Below are 21,724 nucleotides of genomic sequence, written 5' to 3'. Positions count from 1 at the left end.
ATAACAAAATCATCTCATCCAGCACATGGGCGCGTGCAACATTGTGTCTGGAGAGCCCACAAAATAAGAGGACACAGATTTAGACCGTAAACCCGAAAACACCGTTGATTTCATGCTAGTGTATCGAAGGCACACACCATGGGAAAGGGGCCGAGCCAACCACTCCCTCCCAACATAAGCCGTTTCTAGAGGTTCATCGACAAAAACATAATTTTTTTTAATGCCGAGAAAAAAGTCTGCAGCACTCGCAGGTGCGCAATCATGCCCAGTACCACAGCGCCACGCCCGCACCTCCCCTCCAGCACCAGCAAGCAACCATTTGAAGGTTGTGCGTTTATTTCTCCTTCTTCGCCTTGGCACCCTTGACCTTTGCGGTTCCGCGCAGGGTCTTCTGTCGGTTCTTGCGCTGCTTGCCTGTATTTCAAAATGTCAAGTTAGCCAACCACACGCTAAGAGAGGACAAAAAAAAAAGAAAAGCCAGATATTGAACGTACGCTGTTGTCTGCTGGCACGCTCGGGCTTGGTGGCGAGTCCGACACGGATCAGGCGGTACTTGGGCTCGAACTTCTTCAGAGCCTCGGGGGAGTCGTAGATGAGGGCGAAGCCGGTGGTCTTGCCGCCACCGAAGTGGGTGCGCAGGCCGAAGACCTGGACCTGCTCCTTCTGGGCCTTGTACAGGCTGCCGAGCTTCTCGCTGAGCTCAGCCTTGGAGATGTTGGCACGGCCGGGGTGGAGGATGTCACTATTCATGGATAAAAGATCATAGGTCAGTCAAATTTTCTTGGTTGGAGTTGTGGTTGAATTCGTTGGCCGCCATTCATGATTCTCTTCGCTCTCTTCATCCCAAAATCGTCCACTATCCAATCCAATCCAATCGAAGCTCGCTGCTCAATTCTGCAACAGAAATTGTGCCCAAGTGCGAGGCAGCAAATCAAATATCCGTAGACAAGAAATGGCAGCCGCCTTGGTTTTCCGCACCAAATGAATAGGCTCGAAGATCGATGGATGTCTCATGGATAGGGATTCAATGGCGGGCGATTCGAATCTGGCGGCGGCACGACGAGAGGAGGGCTTTCACTCACACCACCATCTGCTTGCGGCCAAGCAGGGGGTTGCGGATGAACTTGCGAGTTCGCAGGGTAACGGGAGCGTCGTTATCCGCCATGGTTGCGGTCTTGTGTGCTTGTCTCGTTGAGAAAAGTGACGAAGGAGAGACTCAGCGGTTTGGCGTCGTGGTTCGGTCGTGGGAGAAAGGGCTCGCCGCAAAACTAAAACCGGGGCAGGGAAAATTCCGAGCACCAACTCGTGTCGCTTAGTCTGGGTCCCAACCCTAAGATGCGATGCGGGCGCGCAATGTTGTGCGTTATGTAAGCAACACCGCCCACAGGCATCTGGAAAAAAATAGTTTCTCATCACGTGCAGGGTAAAACTCGGCAGATAGACTAGCTGCTATTTTTGTAGCTTGCCGGGCCTCCGCTCTTTTGGCCAATCAATCCCTTGCAGCAGGTTATGGATACTCAACTGTATGCTCCACCCTTTTGATGCATCGCCATTGACTGAGTATTTGCTACAGAGCAAGTCTTTAGCAGAAATGTGATGGAGAAGTCAAAAGCATTGGGGGCCTGTTTCTCAAATTATCAGATGTTTTCATAAGGCGTATACCGTTTTTATTCATGTACATACTTGGCCATGGAGGCTTCATCGCAAAGTCAAGTCGATCGCTTCTGCTATCAATATCTCCAGCTTGAGCAGACCTTGACGTATCCCGAACCTCAGCACCTCAGACGCTCCGACGTTCAAAATGCCATCTATGACAGACTCTTTGCTGATGACGCTCTTGCTGCTGGTCCTCCGCCACTCAGATACCAGGTGAAAGTGCTCAAAGAGCTTGTCTCTCGCATCGAGGCAAGCATAGAAGACTGGGATGAGCATGTAAGTTGCCCGACCCCCGGCCGTGATATGTCGGTCAGACACTCCACGAGCATGTCTCTGACGCGAAGAGCAGGGAGTCTCCGATGGTCTCATGTCATCCCTCTCTGTGTTACTATCCACACCATCCCCGGATGAGGCCGATGCCGTGCAGCAAAAGTGTCATGTCGTCTACCATCTCGCATCCTTGCCGGATCACGAGGCTCACATCACCTTATTTGAGAATCGTTCTCTCATCTCCGCTGCCGGGACTACTGGACTAAGAACTTGGGAAGCGGCGCTTCATCTGGGACAGCTCCTTTGTCAGGACCCCAGCATTGTTTCCGGGAAACGAATCTTAGAACTTGGGACGGGTACTGGATATCTTTCCATCCTATGCGCAAAGTACTTGAAGTCCACACATATCATAGCATCAGATGGGTCTGACGATGTCATCAACAACCTCCCCGAAAACTTCTTTCTGAATCAACTTGAAGGCTCAAGTGCCATAACGCCAATGGATCTCAAGTGGGGGTATGCACTCGTGGGAACCGAAGAAGAGCGGTGGAACGGCGGCCGTCCCTTGGATGTTGTCCTCGGAGCTGACATTACGTACGACTCGAGCATCATCCCCGACCTTGTCCAGACGCTGTTGGAGCTATTTGAACTGTATCCTCATGTTGAGGTCATTATTGCAGCGACTCAGCGAAACCTGCAGACGTTCCACGTCTTTTTAGAAAAGTGTGAGGAAGAGAAGCTAAAGGTGGAAGATGTCTCATTCGAGATACCGTCGCGTGACCAACAGGAAGGCCCATTCTATAATGACCAGGTTGCTATTAGAATTTGCAAAGTGTTTAAGCTCTGACCCAATTAGATCAAATCACATTTTGTCATTAAGCTGGTTCATCTCGCCAACATGAATTACACGCAAAAGAAGTCTCATTCGCAAGTCACTACAAGGGTGATGTAAGTTAACCGCGCCGCAGAGAAAGATTAATCTGCAATTTACATCATCAAAGAGGCTTGCAGATGCGAACTTCCGCGGCAAACCTTTTGACTCCTTCGGCGAACCGCTGATGAAAAGATGAAACGATAGAACGTCAATGGGTTTAACCTTCAGGGTAGCTCCAACAGATTGCTTCGCCTAGGACACACCGGTGATGGCGCCAGGCAACACGCGTGGCAACAGGGACCAGAATATTTTGGTGGCGTCTTGGGGGTCAAGCCACACAACAATTGGCTTTCTTGATCGCTTGGCACCGATGCATCTCATCAGGCTATCATCGGAAGATACAGCTGGACGCTTTCGAAACCATCTCCAAACTTATAAGTAAAGACAGCTGATTGCTCAATATCAGAGGCAATCCTCACCGATTGTTGACGTCATGTAAACCACAAGACGGTTTTACCCATGTACATGCGTGTGAAGCGCAGGGGATGGAACAGCAGTTGGGCCTTTGGCATCCATGACACCCTGTTGGCCGGAGGTATTTCGTCGACCAACCGCTCTAACCAAGACAAGATGAAGTCATGGGCAGGACCCAAAAAGTCTGGGGAAGTAAGACAAAACGCAATTGGCATGAAGTGACAGGGCTTTCGATTTCATTCTGGCTCACAGTGCTTGTACGGTACAAGTCATAGGTCAGCAACTACGCCATCTTACGGTTTCAGAGGCTGAAGACAGGCAGTGGGCCGACAGTGGTGTGTTCTCATCGGAACCATTGGATCTTCTTGCTTGTACGAGAGTATGCACTCCGTACAGTGCTCTGCACATATACGGACATCGAAGCGGCGGGAGTCGCACCTGCGGGGAAAAAAGAGACTAACGATGGCCGGCAAATGGGAATAAACGCGGCCTACACCGGTTGCTCGAGATCGTGGTCTAGGTAGGCGATGGAAGCTGTGCGCACTGCGCCGCCATTTCATTAGGTCTCCCTGCAGCAGTGCATTTCCAGTGGAGAGAGCGCAGTTTTAAGCGGGGAGGCATCGGTTGGAGTCGTCAATGGGCAGAGTTTCCAGCCTCCAGACTCATACCCTGGTTCGGAAGTCGACGATAGTTCAGTAGAGTTACAGAAAGCTCCGTGTAGGTGCAGCATCCTGCAGCATCCTGCAGAGCTCTAAAAGCTCCACCACATGAGCAATTTGACCTGTCTTGCTTTCTTTCCTGCCTGTTCACAGCGATGAATGTGACAAAGTCTCCGCAGCGGCAGGGATGAAGGAAAAGATAACCGATCAACGTTGGCGTTTTCTTTGAGAGTGAAAATTTTTCTGAAGCTTTTAGCGAGCCCACGCTGGTGGGTGAGAGATCATCGCTGATCGGCAGAGTGTCACAGAGTCTCAGATAAACGTGACTGCTAAGATTTATCCTAGCAAACAGCTTCTGAGTAAGAGCTTGTTGGGGGTGGCTACCGCCGTTGCTCCGTGTCGAGAAGCTAAAGTCGGATGTGATAAGCTTTTTGGTGGCCGTAACATGAGAGATTTCCTCTTGGTGCCTTTGGAGCTTTTGTGCCGCCTGGCTTGACGGGTAGAGCTGACGAGTAAAGAGGGGAGTTTATTGGGGTCAATGCAACGCTGCTGAGTCGTGAGAATGAAAAAGGATGTCGCCGGAGCCTATCGTCACATATGCGCAGCACCATCCGGTGGCCCCGTGAGGTGTGCGATGCATAGCATACGCGTAACACATACTGTACCGCACGTACGGACGCACAAGATGGCATAGGCATATTTAGCCTTGGGCATATTTTGAAGCTCTCTCCAGGTGGGTTGAGGTAGGATTTCTCGCTAGACCTACACATGCTGCATGCGACATTGCAAAGCTAGAAAGCATCTCCGGCGTCGATATTTCTCCAAGTAGACGCGCGAGTCTAAAACTGACATATAGTAAGGCCTACGCTGTGCTTGGCGCTCGATGCCCAATGTTCTAGACAGCTCGAAGTAAACTGACACGGCTCCGGCTGCAACCCGCGTGCCATGGACTTGTGGTGCCAATCTTGCTACTATGTATTTGGAGTGATCGGCTCTGTCTTGTGGAAATGATACTCAGGGGGTCTATGGATACAGCCGAATTTGCCTCCTCTTGCGAATGCTGCATTCTGGAACTGCTGCCGATCACTCAGTCGGGGGGCGGATCACGAGGCAAAAATAGAAGGTGTCTCAGGCCCGGTTGTACATGCTGATTGCTGATTGCTGATCGATCTCCAGGCTCGAGATGAGTACTGCGGTATGACTGCCTACAATAAGCAGTACGTACTATGAAGCGGGAGCAAAGGGGACGGGCTTCAATCTCAGCCACCAAGCAGTAGTGCTCATCTGCCTAGCTAGGTACTAATGTTACAGTATGTATAGACACAGATATCCTCACACTCTTGGGAGATACGTCAAATATCATGGAGCACTAGCGGCCAGTCAATTTTTGCTGTCTATGGCTTGTCGTTATCTCTTCGCCTCAGCCTCATTGGCTGTGTTATCTCCAAATCTCGAGGGGAGGGGGGCCAGGAAGCTGGACAGGGCGCTTCGTTATCTCTGGCGCAAATTGCAGAATTGGCCTGAGCCCAAGTGCTGATACTGAACTCTGTTTGCTCTGCCTGCTTTGGACGCCCTGTCTTTGTCCCACGCAGGCAAAAGTCAATTAGCTCGCTCCATGCACTCCATGCCGCACACCGCGACTCCGGCTGGGCACTGTTTGTTTGATTGCCACACCAACGCCATCTTCAGCGACTGCAGTTGCATGGCATATGCATTCCCATGCTATACTAGCAATTGGGATTCAAAGGTGAGGCCTCATGACCTACCGGTGTCGACATTGATTCGGCCGGGCTTCCGCCTCTTGTGCCCAGCTTCTCCCATTCCCGCCTCTGGATGCGTGACAATTGAGCACTTTTGAGATTGTATTGACCTACTAATAAACGCCTTCCCTTGAAGCGAAAAACCAAGTCAGTTCATCCACTGTGCGCAGAAAAACCAGCGCAACGAAAAGCACGCAAAGTGCAAGAACGCTTATAAGATTAATAAAAAAACGGAGACCCTGGCTCCCCCTCCTTGTCTTCGAAACGGGCTCTCCTCGAATAAGGCCCACTGGCCGGCTAGCCCTGAACAAAGCAGCCAAGCACCATCGCAACGTGCAGCAGCGCCATCGTCCAACTCGCCCGCCGCAAATGCGGCAAGGCAGGGCCCAAAAGAGCTTGTGCTGGCTAAGAACCACCCGAGTGGGCTCGTATCCAGAAAGCCAAGTTTTGCCAACAAAGGACCCATCTGCTGCAGCGTGTCTGGTGCTGAGCCCGCCATCCTCGCCACCCGCATCCGCGCCATTGGACATGCTGGACCTTGTTTGGGCTTGTTTGCCTCCCCGACATCCAGAACCTTAATGTTTGGCTTATAGACTACGCACTGCTAACACACACACAGACAGAAAGAGATTCTCCGGCAAGACACAAGAGGCAACAAGACGCTCCGTCTTGCATCCCCCTCCCCTTGGCGCCCAAATGTTACAGTAGTAGATTGTTCAGGCCGCGGCGAATCAAACTAGAGGCCAGCCCAGCCCAAGAAGGATCTAGACCAGAAATCAAAAAAAGCAACCCCCTTCTTTCAGCTTCGCCTTCACGAAGCTCTGGCAGTGGCTCTCATTGGCTGTCCGGGGCCCCATGTTCATGTTACCAGGCGATTGCGAGCTCCTCCCGCCTGCGTCTTCCAAGCTTTGCTGCCAGCTGTACCGCTACCGCTCTATTTATTGCTATCCTGCAGTTTGCAGTAGCTTGGCGTCAAGATAGGAACAGAAAGTTACTTTTGTCTGCGATTACTGACACCGTGGGAAGACAAAAGGCCCTGATTGACGTGTTACTGAGGCTGCAGCCGGGCAGTATATTACGGGCACGTCAACCCTCTCCCTCCATCCCATGTTACTACTACTCCCGCTTCATTTTATCGATACTCCGTGCCTTATTTCTTTCTCCACACCCTCATTAACCAAGTCTTGCGCACATCACTTCTGCTAGTGTTGCGACAGGGAAAAAAAGGCTGTACCCACTATTCTAATACTACACTACCACCGGCCGATCCACCTTCTCCTGGAAGCAGCTCCAAACCCGCCTCTGCATCGGATGCTGCTGCAATCGCCCACTTATACACTCCTCATCACGCCAACCATCCGCAGCTTGACCTGACCTTGTTATCTCGACGTCAGTCTTCCATCACCCTCGTGTTATCGTTATAAACCAGCACCACCCTTGCCCGGCTCCTGCGATCCTGGCTCAATAGCATCTATCAACACACACACACAATCGCATACTTTGCAAGAGGATTGCAATTACAAGGAAGCAGTACTACCGACTACCATTGCTACTAGCATACCCACGGCGGAACGTTACGCTTGGGCGAGAAGAGCAATCTCCTTGTTGCCCTAGAATAAAAAGAAGCTGCTTCGTGCACCTTTAATATCCGTCCTCAACCCTTGCCAGCCCCATACGACAGGGTACTTACACACATAACACACAACTACCGCTGCCACCGCCGAGCCCTTGAACCTCGATTCAACAGGCACACAAAACCATCTATCACCTGGTCATTGCCACGGTGGTGCTGCTATTTCTATCATAGTCGGCGTCGAACCCTTGTGATCTCGATCATATCATCATCGAAGCAGCGCTGGTTAATTCTACCGATTCTATTTTCGACTCGCTCTCCTCCAGCAATCTTACCTTCTTGATCACCTGCTGCTGCGTGGAGTTGAACCTTTTATGTGTCCGATGGTTTCGTCATTGCTAGGAACAAGAGCAATACCTCGATCATATCGCTGCAGCCGCTGAAAGAAATACAAGAGTAACGACGACGACAGCAACTACAAGAAGACAATACCTACAACTCAACAACTTGACACAACAAATCATAGTCACGATGGACTCCGAAAACTGCTATCACAACTACGCTTACACTCTGCAGAAGTATATGCTTTTGCAAGAGCAACACGAGCAACTCTGCAGCAGCCTCGATCAGATCCGCCCGCGCACTGCATCGACCGGCACACTTTCTACCATCTCTTCTCCCAGCACATCACCCGTCCGCTCTTCCATCTATGCACCTGCCTCCGGACGACGACACTCCCGCTCTGGCCAACGCCGCTCTTCAAGGGCGCACGGACGATTCAATGGCTGGGAAGATCAGCTTGACACCATCGTCGACGAAGACACCATCTTCCAGATCTCTGCCGAGGAACAGCGTCTTTTTGACGTCAACGAGAGCATCAAGCGGGCCTTGACTGAGCTGCTCAACTGCGACGCTGTCCGAAGTGACGTGACGACACGCATGTGGGCTCAAGCCAGACTGATGGAGACCGAGAAGGAACTCCGATCAGGGCGACGGAGGCGAAGCTCCCCTATCCGTGACTGAGCGAGCAATGAGCAAACAATTGATCAAACAAAAGGCGAATTACGCAGCCATTTGTGGGGAATTGAACAAAAAGCCATTGGACCCGCCGACGACGATCAGCTATTTTGAGCACCAAGCCAAGCTTTTGGGTCTGCGATTCAGTCACTCTTTTTCTTGATTGCAACATTCTTAATTCTAATCCTATCAAGGCTAGCCAACTAGCCTCTATACCACTGGGACCATCTTTTTATACGGGACACACCACTTTTTTTTCTTTTTTGTATGGAGGGGAGCAACAAAAGATACCAACGGCTCAGAGTGGAGAGCTGACCACTATTCGATGACACGGAGTTTTTTTTTCTTTTACTCTTTTTCATTACTGATGGGGGGGATACAAAAAAGAACGCAAAATTGGAGCCGTTCCTTTTTTCCCTTGCTATTTCATCATCAATTTTTTTTTTATTTCTCACCCACCTACCTAGATTGGTTATGCTGTGGTCCCAATGGTCTCCGTTGCCTGACGCAATAGGCTATTCTTTTCATTGAAGGCATCGCATTGCGTGCGGCGTGCGTTAAAATTATCTTATATGTACATAAAGCATGTTTATGTACATACCACATCCTGCGGATATTTTTTAGTGTTCATTTTTTCCATATTCTCTTTTTTTCTCTCTTTGCATTTGTTTGTGCGTCGGTGGGCTTTACAGGACGTGTTTTAGGAAAGGGGGGTTCATCGATAAAAGGGACTTTGGGAGCGAGCCTGCTATTGCATATATATTCCTTGTGGCAACTGATGTTTTCTTTTTTACCATTTATTGTTTACTTTATTGGTTGCGATATCATATAGGTAGCTTTGGGAGCGAACAAGCGAGCAGGCGGGTAAAACCAAGCAGTCTGCCAAAGGCTGCAGAGAGACAGTCACAATTGACAATATTGAGTTAAAACAAGGCTTTTCAGTTTCGAAGAGGAAAGAAAGTGATGAATCAAATTTGTATGCATAAATCCTGAGCGAAACCTGATTAAGTGATTGCCACTTGAGACGAAGATGGCTGCATGGATATCTCAACGGCTACTGGCTGGCTGAAACAGCAGGCCTGCTCTTTTGGGAATAAGCGAGCGGCATAATGGTATCAAGTTTATGATGCGTTTGGCCGCGCGCTAGGCTAGATGCTTGAGGGAGACTAGGGATTGGATGCCTGAATGGAAGGTTCTGAGCTGTCCAAAGAGTGTTCTGGGGAGAAAGAAGCATCAATTAATGCATCTGTTGCTCATCGTAATCGAAGCCTCTTTTGCGTGGTGCTGCTAGTAGGTACTAATAGGTCTCACGCACGACATGGCCATGGCCGGCATCGCCGAATAATTGTGCGTCAACTGGGATGTACGGCACTGTAGTTTGCTCTGTAGTTGTCTGGAATTTCGAATACTAATTTATTTAATTTCTCCCACTTTCAAACCCCGTCTTCTGCTGTCTGCAATAAACTGCTTTTGCTTCTCTTCTCTATGGCGTAGACATTACATAATCACATCACAGGCCAATGCTAGCGCTTCCCCACAAAATTGTCATTCATCTGATTGAATCGCAGCCTCGCGTCCGAGATACGCGGCTACAGCCAAAGCAGTGTTTTTCTTTGAGATACCCCGAGACTCGCCGCCATGTCGGTTTTGCTGGAGACCACCGTTGGGGACATTGTCATTGATCTGCTGGTCGACCATTCGCCAAAGCTGTGCGAAAAGTAAGTGCTGAGAGGGAACCTGTTCTATTCTCAATGGCTGCTAACTGGGCTGAATAGCTTCCTCAAGCTCTGCAAGGTCAAATACTACAACTTCTCTCCCATCCACTCCGTCCAAAAGAACTTCTCCTTCCAGACCGGCGATCCTCTCGGCCCTCTCGCCAAGCAATCAGATGGCGGCTGCTCAATATGGGGCCGCTTGTCGGGCGATCCGTCAAAGCGCACCTTCACAGCTCCGTTTCACCCCAAGCTGAAGCATCTCGAGCGAGGCACCGTCAGCATGGCAACAGTGCCGTTGGCTTCAGACCCGGACACGCGAGTGGCGGCGTCGCAGTTTATCATCACCCTGGGCGAAGAGACAGATTTCCTCGATAGCAAGGCTGCTATTTTTGGCAAGGTTGTAGAGGGGTTTGATGCACTGGAAAAGATCAACGAGGCCATGGTGGACGATAAGGGATACCCATTTGTCGATATTCGGATTAAACACACCGTCATCTTGGATGACCCCTATCCCGACCCGCCAGGCCTTCGAGAGCCCAGCTCGAGCCCTCCACCGTCCGATGAGCAGCTGAGGACGGTCCGAATCGCCGATGAACAAGAACTACACGAGAACGACGACGTAGATGAGGAAGAGCTGGAGAAAAGAAGGCGAGAAAGAGAGGCTAGAGCACAGGCCTTGACACTTGAGCTTATGGGCGATCTTCCCTTTGCCGAGGTCAAGCCGCCGGAAAATGTCTTATTCGTCTGCAAATTGAATCCCGTCACACAGGATGAAGATCTGGAACTCATTTTTGGTCGATTCGGAAAGATTCTGAGCTGCGAGGTAATTCGGGATCAAAAGACGGGCGACAGCTTACAGTACGCGTTCATCGAATACGAAGACAAGGCGTCATGCGAAGCGGCATATTCAAAGATGCAAGACGTCCTCATTGATGACCGACGAATCCATGTCGACTTTTCACAGAGTGTTAGCAAGCTTAGCGATGTATGGAGACAAGACACCAACAGTAAACGCAGAGCAAGGGCTCGAGGCGGCTGGGGTGGAGTGCAAGAGCTCGAAAAGCGGCGGCAATATCGTGAAGAGGATGAAAGGAGCTCTGGGAAGGACTATAACATGGTGTATAGTAAGGAGGAGATGAAAGGACGGCATGATCAGAGGCCTAAGCCTCGAAGAGACGATGACAAGCAGGACAGGCAGGACAGGCAGGACAGGCAGGACAGGCAGGACAGAGGAGGCCATGACAGGTATGATCGAAGAAATGACGACAGGCCCCGGCAACGAGACAATGGATATCAATCTCGGAATAGGAGCAGGAGCCCTCGTCGAGGAAACAGAGACGGTGATCGTGATAGACAGTTTAAGCCAAGGGACGGGTATCGACACGACAGGCGAGACAGAGACAGAGGGGACAGAGGGGACAGGGACAGAGACAGAGGGGACAGAGGGGACAGGGACAGAGACAGAGACTACAGGCGCAGAGACAGGTAATGATGGTTTCTTGGGAGCATTAACGACACAACTGAATAATATAAAAATTAGGCAACTAGGTATATGGGATTTTTGGAAGAGCTCCTTGTCATCACATATGAATAAATATCGCTAATATTGAGAAGTCATCCTTGCTTTATGCCTTGTCTTCGCTGCACATCTACCCTCGCCAATCGCTGGCTAGCTTGAACCAGCTGAATAACATTAATCACCTGCTTAAGCGCCATGAAGGGGAAGCATCCAATCACTATGATATTTGGCCAGTATTTGTCAATTTTGTTGGCGCGTGCCAGCTCAAGTGCCGCAGAGCTGAACGGGTCAGGAAACATCTTTGCTAAGAGCGAAGTGTCGACCTCAACTTCTGGGTGCAAGGGGCCGTGTCCATCGATATCTGCGTTTAGATATAGAGGAATGACGGGAGACGAGAAAGATAGGAGGTAGCAAGCGATGAAGAAGAGTTCATTCAGCGCACAAAGGGAAAACAGCACAATCTAAAAGCAAACGTTAGATACACAGAGCTGAGAACCGCCATGGCACGTACATTGTGCATTTACATACCTTGTTAGAGTAATACACTTTCATCAGCCAGCCCTGGCTCTCATCAATGTTCTTGTGGCTTGAGCCAGCACCGCCAATAACCAAAGATGCGTACATGTGCACATAATGGCTTGCAAAGTCCAATGCAATCAGGCCCTGGAACACAATAGCCCAGCGAGGGATAGCCGTCGCCAAGAAGACCAGCAGACACGAGGTGGTGCAGCGGTCGGTGACCATGTCCAAGACTGCGCCGAATTGTGTCCCCTGATTAAAGACACGAGCAGCATATCCGTCGAGGGCATCGAGAAGGCATGATATGGCGTAGAGAAGAGAGCAGGTGCGTGGATGGAGAGGCATGTAGTATAGAGAGGAAATGGCCAAGATTACTCGGATGTATCCTATGCAGTGAATCGAATCGACTTATTAGCAGCAGCAGGTGGCATGAGGGGCTTGTTCTTTTTACCGATAATGTTGGGCCAGAACAAGAAGACATTCTCTGGTTGTCTTTCGGCATCTTGACGGGAGTTGTCGTCTGAGCCGCGATCCTGGTCTCGCTGCGCCAGCGCTCTCCCCGGAGGCATTCTTGGCGATTGAATCAGAGAATCGTATACGATACTATCACATTAAGCAAATTGAAGACGCGGGAGAAAGGAAGCAATTGGTATTTGGCTGCTGACTAAGTGGAGATCCTCCAGATGCACTGATTCAACCGGAGGCTCTCAACCAACACGTTTTGATCTTTGGGCGCATTAGCTTAGCCGTTTCGACATGCATACAAAGCCAAGGCGGGTAGGCAGCAGCAGTAATGTTTATTACCTTGTTAATAAAATAAATAACGATGTTGTTGTATTCGTGTAGATCCACATTGCAATTTCTATCTCTGTTATACCTCCTGGCTAACATTGGTCTTTGCTAGATGACCGCTTCGTGCCTGCTTGGTGCCTGCATCAACAGTGATCATCTACCCTATATAGGGCATCGTAAGACCATATTGAAAAGAAGATTCTGTATAGTCTTCTATTTATCCATACATCTGGCTGTGCCGGTGCTTCAACCGTCGCTGATTACTGTTTGTCTCTAATATGGAAACATTATCTAGGGCAGATTAAGACTTTAGCCTCAGGAGGGATGCGTATGAATCACATAGAATTGTTGTAGACTAAGAGATAGAGAGAAATACAACACAATATTATTAATGATTTAAAGTGTTAGAAATTGAACGGCAATTCTACAATCCTTGCCCATAGATTCTATCCATCTCATCGCATACAGCTCCTCTGCAATCAATTCTCTCTGACTGTGCTGCTTTATGCTGCCAACTATCAATTTCTCAGCTTATAGATCACGAAGGTGACTTAAAAGTCTACAGACACGCAAAGTCGACTTTTCGAAAGCCCACTTGTTGAAAATCTACGAGTCGTATTCCATGAGGGAGACCAGCCACCATCATTTGGTTGTTAAGCGACTGTCCATGACTCAAGAATACTAATTCTTCCTTGGCCAAAGCGCTTTTCGAAACTCTTCTCGGCGTCAATGCAGCATTCACCGCATTTGCTCGGGAAACTGACAATCGGGGTCGTAACGTCAAAGCGTTCTTCTGCGTGACTCGGTAGCCCCATGAACAGAAAGCCAGGGCCGAGCAGCAGCAACGCCCACAGGCCTGCAGGCTAAGTGTAATGAAAGTGCAACGCTTTACAGGGAAACGAAATGAATGCGGTGAAGATGCATAACTCGCGATTCAGTTGACGAGGAAAGCTGCAGCACGTCATGGTCCTCCACGCTTCCGAAGCCCCTGCTCCTGGCCGCCTCAGCTTCAGCACAGCAGCTAATAGGAACTGCCCCCGTGGTGGACAACTCCATAAGTTGTAATATGACGTTGGAGCTGTTGGTTTAATCCCGATGGCTGCCGGCATCACACACTTGCGCTGCTTCCTCAGTCGCCAAATGCTGTCGAACCTGACAGGTTCCCCGCAGAAAACGGGGGCTAAAGAGCTGATATCTCAGATTCCCGTTGGCCCCATGAGTTAATCTGCAATCGCTCCTCCCGTATATGCTTCTAGAGGCTCTCTTAATTTCTGTTACCGCCATTTGCCGAGCCGCTGTTACGCGGAGGGAGGGAGGATTTGTTTATACGAGTTGCTTCCAAAACTCAGCGCTGATTTACGCCTGTGAATCGGCACTTGCAAAGCCTGGCCCATGTTTGTAATATGTAATATGCCATGTAGTAATATACACATTACTTCTCATACCCCGTACTAGTTGGTAATAGTAGCACTTTGCTCTACATGTTATTCATGTCACATGTTGGCTCCCCCATCATTTTACGGGCTGCAAGGGACCCGCATGGTGCTACCGCATCCCATCTCTCCGATGCAGTCGTTTCGGTGAGTGTTACGGCGAATAGCTGCTCTCTGACTCTGTCCATTATGTGCAAGTCTATGCCACTAAGCAAAACCAAGCTAAAAAAGAAGAATTGAAGCATTCAGTTGTTGCCCATTAACCTCTTATATAGATAAACTTGAACCCCGAATCACAGGCAAATCATATAATATAAACCGACTTCTCCATGTAAATGGTGGTGATGGTGGCAGTGATGGCACTCAATTCCACAATCAACCTGCATGTAGATACATATAAGGAATGACTCCTCTCTCTCCCCAAGGCACATATGCGGCAGGTCTTGGAGTATACCGCTCGATATGCATGCAGACTCAGTCACCGCCTCGTTTGCTTCTCGTTTGATTGGCTCTGCTTCATCCCGACGTCCAATTTACAAGAAAGGCAGCGCCCAAGATCTATTGGCCTAGGAGCAGCAGACATGCATAACGGGCATGCAGCCATTTGCTCCTCCCACGGTGCCACGACCGCCCTCCATCACCCACCGACACATATGTGTATACTCTGTCAAATCACAAGATGGTGTGCCGTTGCACTGGCACTTGTTTTTATCTTTTTGTTTTTGTTTTGTTTTATTCAATTTTCTCAAGTTAACTGTAGAGGGAAAGAAAATAGAATAAGCCTGCCAGTGGATGAAACCGATTCGTGCGTGTGTGAGGTGTCACGTAAAGAGTGAAGCCTGTCAGCGAGGCTGTTCAGCGCCTGCAACACTTGTATCTAGCTGGCTCAAGCACCAAATACTGATACATGCACTTCATACACACCATTGATTACTTTACTACTACTACTACTGGGAGCTTCTATAATACCTCTGCTTGAAACAATCCTTTCAAATCGTAAGCTATGAAAGTGATATACAGGCAACAGCTTCAGATCCTTGTCGTAGAACACCGTAGACGTTCGAGAACCCTTCTCCGTTTAAACACCGTCGTCTCACCGGCTGGAATTTGGAAGAGACCCAGCTTCGTCCACCGCTCTTCCTGCAATTTGTAGCCTTGCGAGTACAAACTTTTGTTTGCCAACTACCATGTATCTATTCCTTACATACACGCCTTGCACACTTTACACACCTTGCTCGTATCGACCAATCGCTAACCGTTGTGGTGTTCTACATCGGTTAAATGCAGGAACATTGACGGGATTCCTGTTGTACTGTAAAGGACCGCTGCCCGCCTTCGACAAGTCAGCGGGGTTGGTGGCTAAGAGATTAAAAATAATGGGAAAATTCCCGTGCTTTACTTTTCTTCTTCTACGGCAGGAGTAGCTAGAGTGTGACAGCAAGTATCAAGAGACGCTGCGGGTGTTTGGCAAAGTGGCGAGACTCCTGGGGCTGATGAGGTCAAAGCGCAATTGTTTTCCATGAGGCTTTGACCAGGTTGAAGAATTTCGGGACTCGTTAAAGCAGCAGATTATTCTCGGGCATTCCGAAATAACATGATTCAGCAGCCCACTTAATTTAACCCGGGCGAGGATGAGAGAGTGACGAGCTCCGGCAATGTACGATGGCCATGCAACCCGTGCTCTGCCTGGATCGGACACACAAGCTGAGAGTGTGATATCGGCAATAGATTCCCTCGGCCGTTTTCGACCAGGACAATTTTATGCATAGTCTTGGATGAAACATCGGTAACGGTGGAGCGAGGACGAGAGATGTCTCTCACCGCCGTCCAAGTGCGTCTGCCTTGTCCAATCCCCTGATGCACTTGTGTATGCGAGAAGGTGCAGTATCCAAGACTCAGCCGACTTACATGACTTACATGCATGTATAAACCTGGGCGTCATCGCTTTGCTTGCGTGGAGCCGAGACATGCACATATACAAGATCTCTCCACTGGGAGTCCAGGATGGTGAGCTCTGTACTACAACTGAGACGCTCTCTTCTGCGCGCCAGGCACACGTAGTTCCCCCCAGTCTTGCATGATTGGCACGCCACTACGCTATACTGCTTTCTGGAAAGCCTCTATTCATACAGCTTCGTTTCAGCCCAGATGGCGTTTCTTCTGGCAACTCGCCTGCAGGGATCACGATCTAACCTCTCCTCCTCCGCCATCAACGCTGTGCTTTGGCGTGCCTTGCTTTCAAAGCCGTGGCTGGCTGGTGTAGCTCCAAACAGCCCGGCAGCATGCGCGCTTTTTTCGAGACAGGCGTTGGGCCCTGCTGCTGCGGTGTGCCCGGACAGATGTGCCTACGTACGTGTAGAGTGTAGAGGGGGGTGGCCAGCTCATACGGCCACCGCATAGCATCATCGGCCAAACGACAGGCTTGGAGGACCAGGACGTAGCCCCTGCCATACTTGAGACGTGCTTCTCAACAGCCTCTGGCCTATGCCATCAGTGCTTAGCGGCACTGACGTCGATGGAGCATGAAAAATGACCTGTCTCTAAACTGTATCTTGTAAATCGTGGGCATTGGGGAGTACATACAGGCTGCTTGTACTTGGTATATCTGTGTAATTACTACACTCCACATATGCGTGTTGAATACTACTCAAGCAGTCCACAAGGCTCCCGAAAAGCCGGAGACGTTGCTCTCTCCCCTCCCTCTAACCGTATACTTCTTACGACCTTCTGGAAGCTACTAGCTTCTTGTCATGTTATAACAAACTGCAATATTCCATTGCTCACCGGGCAACATGCTTGTACCCTGTATGATTCGCAGGGGACCTGGAGTAGCAAAGTAGATGGAACATTCTCCCGTATGGCTGGTGCAAGGGCCTCTCCGCTCAAGCCCCCTCCCCCCTGTTCTTGTGGTGCTGTTCATGTATCTGCTTCTACTTTGAATCTCTCTCCCCCCCACTATTAAGGCTACACAACGGGGGCCAACGACGGAACTAGAAGTCTCCAGTGCAATAAAATACTTGTATTTTGGGGCGGGAGCCGGTGGAGGCTCTCGTACGACTCCGAGATGGAGACTTCTGCTTGGGGCCCTCGTTGTGGGTTGGCTATGCGATGTACCACAGAGGGCACAATTTGGTGAGTTCGATCCTGATTTACTTGACCGCCCATGCCGTGGTAACAGAGACCTTGATGGTCCAAAGTTTGCGTTCCGCCGGCGGGTGTATCTGGGCTGGCCTCGACACATGGTCTGGCTGGTCTATTTGCGCATCTGTTCGGGAATACCGAGCAACTCTATTGATTGTCACAGCCATATGGACGAATAAAGTACCAGCCACATAAGATGGCACTTACAATCTGCCGAAGCAAAATAAACTACTCCTTGAGAACACTCGTATACCGGCAAGTTAGTTAGCTGAACACATTGGCTGAACACATGGGTTCTCCGCATCTATGAAGGGTTTTAGTACACACCGTTTATTGAATTGGTATTGCTAGGGTTTAAACGACGTTTCCAAGGAATAGATTTTCTATTTTGTATACCACGTTGCTGATCTGAACCAGCTCTTACACGCCTCTCTGGAGAGACATGGGTGTAAGGCTCAAAATAGAACCGAAGAAGATCCTTCACCGCACGCCCTCTGTATACAGGAAGCAGTTTGGGCTGTTTCGTTTTGCCAGGGAGTCTGATCTCAGACCTTCTGAGACTTGCCCAAGGCCGAAAAGGCTGGCAAAGTACCGGCCCGGCCGTCCGGTGAGATCGATTTTGAGGGGGACCCCCGTCCAGCCCAGTCCACGTGTGGTCTTTCGTTCAGCAGTCAAACAGAACAAGTATGTACATGAGCAGGGATCGAGGTATCCACCCACAAGCACTTGATTCGATATGCATCGAGCCTCCCCCTTCCGCTGTCCTCTGCCATGATGGACTGCGCCAGAGGAAGCACAGCAGCTCCACTTTGTTTTGCGTGTAGCCTTCAGAAAAGGAAGAGACTGGCCGTCTCTGGGGGGGATGACAAGACCTAGGAGTTTGCCAACTAAGCGTGCTGCTGTGTACCGAGGCCAGTCTCTGCGCAGAGAGAAGGCCCAAGTCACTCGTGGCAGGCTTTGTTGAGCAGCAAAAGGGCGAATACAGGAAAAAAGACCACTGGATGTAAATAATTGGACGAATAGACCGACAGATGGATCCAGGCAAACAAAAGATGAGAATCACGGGGAATCAACCAGAGGGGATCGGCGTGTACCGTTTATGTATAACTATCTTAGGAGCTACTGCTCTCTCCCAAACCTTTAACTTTTCATCTCTCTTTTTATTTTATTTTTTTCCAGTTTAGGACTCCCTATTTTCTTCGCCTTACTGCTAAACTCCGTTTACGTTTGGGTGCTTCTCCCCAATCAAACCCTTCTTTTGGTTTTGCCTCAAGATACTTGTTGCCTTTTGTCTTAGTGTCCAGCGCCTTCGAGTCATAACCTTCAACATCAAGGCAACACAAGACGTCAGCCTCATCGTTTCCCATCTCTCTTTTCAACCCAACCACAGTCGAAGCACGAGCCTAACCCAGTAGCCATCTATCAGCGAAGATTATAATCAAGAACAGTTGCTCAAGATTGCTCACTGGAAGCGGCTCTTGCAAGTCTGGATCTCGAAATAGTTGCAGATAACTCGGTATTCCAAGATCTGACACTAAAGAAGACTAATTGGCAGAGAGTGGTACACACATCTATACAGACAAAAATAGATAGATATCCTCATCTTCTTTTCTCTGGGTTCTAAACATGGGTTCATCAAGTGGCTCCCAATCCACCAACCATCACAAACGGTACTCTTCCCCTCGGGACGGCATCTCGCCCTACGCCTCGTCGTATGCGGAACGCAGATCCAACCAGTACGCCCAGAGCGACTCCCACTCCCGAAGCAGCGTAATGAGCGACCAGGAGGGCGAAGAGCCAACTCCACGGAAGAGAATCGCCGTTGCAGTAAGTTATTTTTCCCTCCCTCCCCTTTCCTTTCCATTTCCATTCTACTGGCTTGACTATGGTCAAACTTGTTTTGCCCCATCTCCTTGGCATCAAATTGCAAGTACAAGGTGCTAACAGCCGATGGAACATAGTGCCTACGATGCCGTAAGAGGAAGATCAGATGCACAGGCGACAGCGGAAATGGCCAGCCGTGCTTGAACTGCAAGAATGCTGGACACGAGCCATGCCAGTTCCTTCGGGTAAGACGATCGATACATGCCCTCTCTCCTGTCCCCCATACACAGTCAACACAATAACCATGACTAACCATTGCTATCTCTCCAAAACAGGTGGCTTCTCACGAGACGCCTATAATAAAGAGCGATCCGTTCACCTACAGCATCGACCTTGCCCGCACCTTTCAGGCCCGCGGAGCGTCCCTAGTGCCCCCTATGCCAACTCCTCCGTTGCCGTCTTCCTACCCGGATACCATGCATGTGCCCAGTGGTGAGGCTTTGTCGTATAAGAACAGCTCTGCCTATGCCTACGGGAACAAGTATTATCCCGTGTCGACGTGGACGAACGGATATGTTGAGGATAGCAACGTCGACTACGCCGTGTATCCGCAGTCTTACCAGCCAGCAGCAGTTCAGCCTCCTGTCCAGCAGCAAGCAGTGCAGCAACAAGATGCCTCTTACATGATGGGCTATCGAATGAGCACAAGCTCCCCCGCTCCCATGAAGCATGAGAGCGGCAATGCTCCGCCGTTGTATGTCGAGCCAAACACTGCTGCATACGGCTATCCTACCGGACATGCTTCTGCAACCTCTACAGTAGCGTCTATGATTCATCGTTCTGCTGCCAGCACCGATACAAGCCCCAGCTATGCTTATCAAAGCGTCGCTTCTGGAATACCCAGCCATATGAATACCAATGAAAGACTACTCCCAGCACCTTCCACACGCTCTTTAACAAGCGCTCCTCAACAGCAACATCCCTACCGCGCAGAGTCCATCTCCTCAGCCTACAGCAAGACCTCCCAGTCTTCTACCGGCAGCTCTTCTCCAGCAGCCCTATCCGAAGCAGCAGCAACTACTTACAACAGCTTTGAGAGCTCTCCCTTGACTTCCTATCCCACGTCCGCCTCAACAAGCTCTCATCATGGACGCAGCGGCGAAGGATATACCACTGGCGCAGCTTCATCTCTAGAGGCAATCATCGAGCCAGTTATTGAGCCGCTGAGAATGACTGCCCCCGAGTTCACGTACAAGTATACTGACACTACGAGGAGATACAACAGCCAGTATAATGCAGCTATCGGGAGCTATCTTTCGAGCAGCCAAGGCCTTTCGAATTACACGCTCAGCAGCGATGAGCATGAGCGCAAGCCTAGTATGCGAACTTGAACAACGGGCATAGGTTGCATGTATTGGTGGTGCTTTTTTAGATGGTGTATTGTTTTTTGAGCCTTTCTTAATCTTGTCTGCTATTTTATTTTGCCTTTCTTTGTTCTCTTTTGGATCGTTCTCGCAATTGGTTTTCCTCGCCTTAATCAGATTGGATCACTCACAGGTGCCGCCTCCTAATATCAATCTCTCTCCTGCGTTTGAGATTTTCATTTATTTGTCTTTTTGGTTTGACCTGCCTTTGTCATGTTTTTTTGCTGCTTACTTCGGCGTTTGCTTTCTTCTTTGACGCTTTCTCTCCTTTCAAATTTACACCAGCGTCTGTTAATTTCATCCTTTTGACAGCATTTCGTATCCTGGAGACTGGAGAATAATTCGACTACTAAAAAAAAGTTCTGAAATTCAGTCCTAAAGGAAAGGAAAAAAAAAATTCGGAAAGAAAAAGCCAAAGGCTGGTTTAGAAGAAAAAGAGAGCGGCATGGGAAAAAAAGGGTACTGCGGAGAGTGACGGTCATCGGTCGTATTGCTTTTTTTCTTTATTTCTTTATTTCTTTATTCTAATGGGTTTGTCTGTAATGTTGATTCTTCTTTTCTTCAAGGGGTGTAATGTAAGGCTACGGCGATAGATAAATAGAGCTATTTCAATATTTCATCAACCTATTCTTCAACCTCAAAGGCTATAAGCCGCATTACAATGGCTTCGAGAAGCAACAAGTGAAAGTTACATGTACATAAGAGATGATGGAGAAAACTACAATCAACCCGGATTTACCCGCTTCTCAATTGCGCTTCACAAAGAGTCATAAAGATGGCCAATGAGAATAAGCCTAGACAGTTTGGAATGACAGAGAGTACTGAGAAAAGTCTACGTAGAAGTGAAGTGTGGTTACGTCAAATCGGCGCCCCTGTCGCACGACATGCGTCGTCAAGGACACCATCTGTTTCACATCTTGGGGTTGCTGCGTTTTCTTTGGAAGATCAAGTCGCTTGCCGTGAGTCTATGTTCCTACTGTCTTAAACCAAAAGGAGAAGAGGGGAGGAGGCGTGTATATAGTCGAAGATGCGCAACGTGAAATCGAATACACGGCGTAAAGTGTCAAAAAGAAA

The 21,724-nt window shown here is 49.4% G+C and overlaps 7 protein-coding genes across 7 annotated transcripts; 5 read left to right on the top strand and 2 right to left on the bottom strand.

Annotated features, from left to right (window-relative positions):
- Positions 1-334: 334 nt before the first annotated feature.
- On the bottom strand, positions 335-1,165 carry TrAFT101_006307 (40S ribosomal protein eS24; the record flags this gene model as incomplete). Its single annotated transcript, XM_024901940.2, has 3 exons — positions 335-414; positions 495-742; positions 1,083-1,165. The coding sequence occupies 3 exons, from the start codon at positions 1,163-1,165 to the stop codon at positions 335-337; spliced, it is 411 nt and encodes a 136-aa protein (XP_024760839.1).
- Positions 1,166-1,689: 524 nt separating this feature from the next.
- TrAFT101_006306 (uncharacterized protein) lies at positions 1,690-2,773 on the top strand (the record flags this gene model as incomplete). Its single annotated transcript, XM_024900164.1, has 2 exons — positions 1,690-1,932; positions 2,006-2,773. 2 exons carry the CDS (start codon positions 1,690-1,692, stop codon positions 2,771-2,773), a joined length of 1,011 nt encoding a protein of 336 aa, XP_024760838.1.
- A 2,869-nt stretch (positions 2,774-5,642) lies between these two features.
- TrAFT101_006305 (uncharacterized protein) lies at positions 5,643-6,433 on the top strand (the record flags this gene model as incomplete). The annotated part of the gene is made up of 3 exons (XM_066127710.1): positions 5,643-5,680; positions 5,830-6,243; positions 6,313-6,433. 3 exons carry the CDS (start codon positions 5,643-5,645, stop codon positions 6,431-6,433), a joined length of 573 nt encoding a protein of 190 aa, XP_065983823.1.
- Positions 6,434-7,797: 1,364 nt separating this feature from the next.
- Positions 7,798-8,289, top strand: TrAFT101_006304 (uncharacterized protein; the record flags this gene model as incomplete). The annotated part of the gene is made up of 1 exon (XM_024900217.1): positions 7,798-8,289. The coding sequence occupies one exon, from the start codon at positions 7,798-7,800 to the stop codon at positions 8,287-8,289; it is 492 nt and encodes a 163-aa protein (XP_024760836.1).
- A 1,468-nt stretch (positions 8,290-9,757) lies between these two features.
- Positions 9,758-12,136, top strand: CYP6 (Peptidyl-prolyl cis-trans isomerase cyp6). Its single transcript, XM_024900212.2, has 3 exons — positions 9,758-10,001; positions 10,059-11,546; positions 11,613-12,136. Exons 1-2 carry the CDS (start codon positions 9,922-9,924, stop codon positions 11,485-11,487), a joined length of 1,509 nt encoding a protein of 502 aa, XP_024760835.2. The 5' UTR covers positions 9,758-9,921; the 3' UTR covers positions 11,488-11,546; positions 11,613-12,136.
- Positions 11,441-12,605, bottom strand: TrAFT101_006302 (uncharacterized protein; the record flags this gene model as incomplete). Its single annotated transcript, XM_024902569.2, has 3 exons — positions 11,441-11,978; positions 12,046-12,422; positions 12,488-12,605. The coding sequence occupies 3 exons, from the start codon at positions 12,603-12,605 to the stop codon at positions 11,613-11,615; spliced, it is 861 nt and encodes a 286-aa protein (XP_024760834.1). The 3' UTR covers positions 11,441-11,612.
- Positions 12,606-19,028: 6,423 nt separating this feature from the next.
- Positions 19,029-21,224, top strand: TrAFT101_006301 (uncharacterized protein; the record flags this gene model as incomplete). The annotated part of the gene is made up of 4 exons (XM_024900229.2): positions 19,029-19,229; positions 19,364-19,471; positions 19,562-20,603; positions 21,217-21,224. The coding sequence occupies 4 exons, from the start codon at positions 19,029-19,031 to the stop codon at positions 21,222-21,224; spliced, it is 1,359 nt and encodes a 452-aa protein (XP_024760833.2).
- Between the last annotated feature and the right edge of the window lie 500 nt (positions 21,225-21,724).

Source organism: Trichoderma asperellum, chromosome 3, assembly GCF_020647865.1.
Source record: "Trichoderma asperellum chromosome 3, complete sequence".
Classification (NCBI taxonomy): domain Eukaryota; kingdom Fungi; phylum Ascomycota; class Sordariomycetes; order Hypocreales; family Hypocreaceae; genus Trichoderma; species Trichoderma asperellum.
The sequence above is the reverse complement of the archived record's forward strand: the minus strand, read 5'-3'. Positions and strand labels throughout refer to the sequence as shown.

Excerpts from the sequence above, each read along its gene's own strand:
- CYP6 (XM_024900212.2), top strand. The coding sequence starts at position 9,922 with ATGTCGGTTTTGCTGGAGACCACCGTTGGGGACATTGTCATTGATCTG. Across the intron at positions 10,002-10,058 it reads TCGCCAAAGCTGTGCGAAAA|CTTCCTCAAGCTCTGCAAGG; the intron begins GTAAGTGCTGAG and ends TGGGCTGAATAG.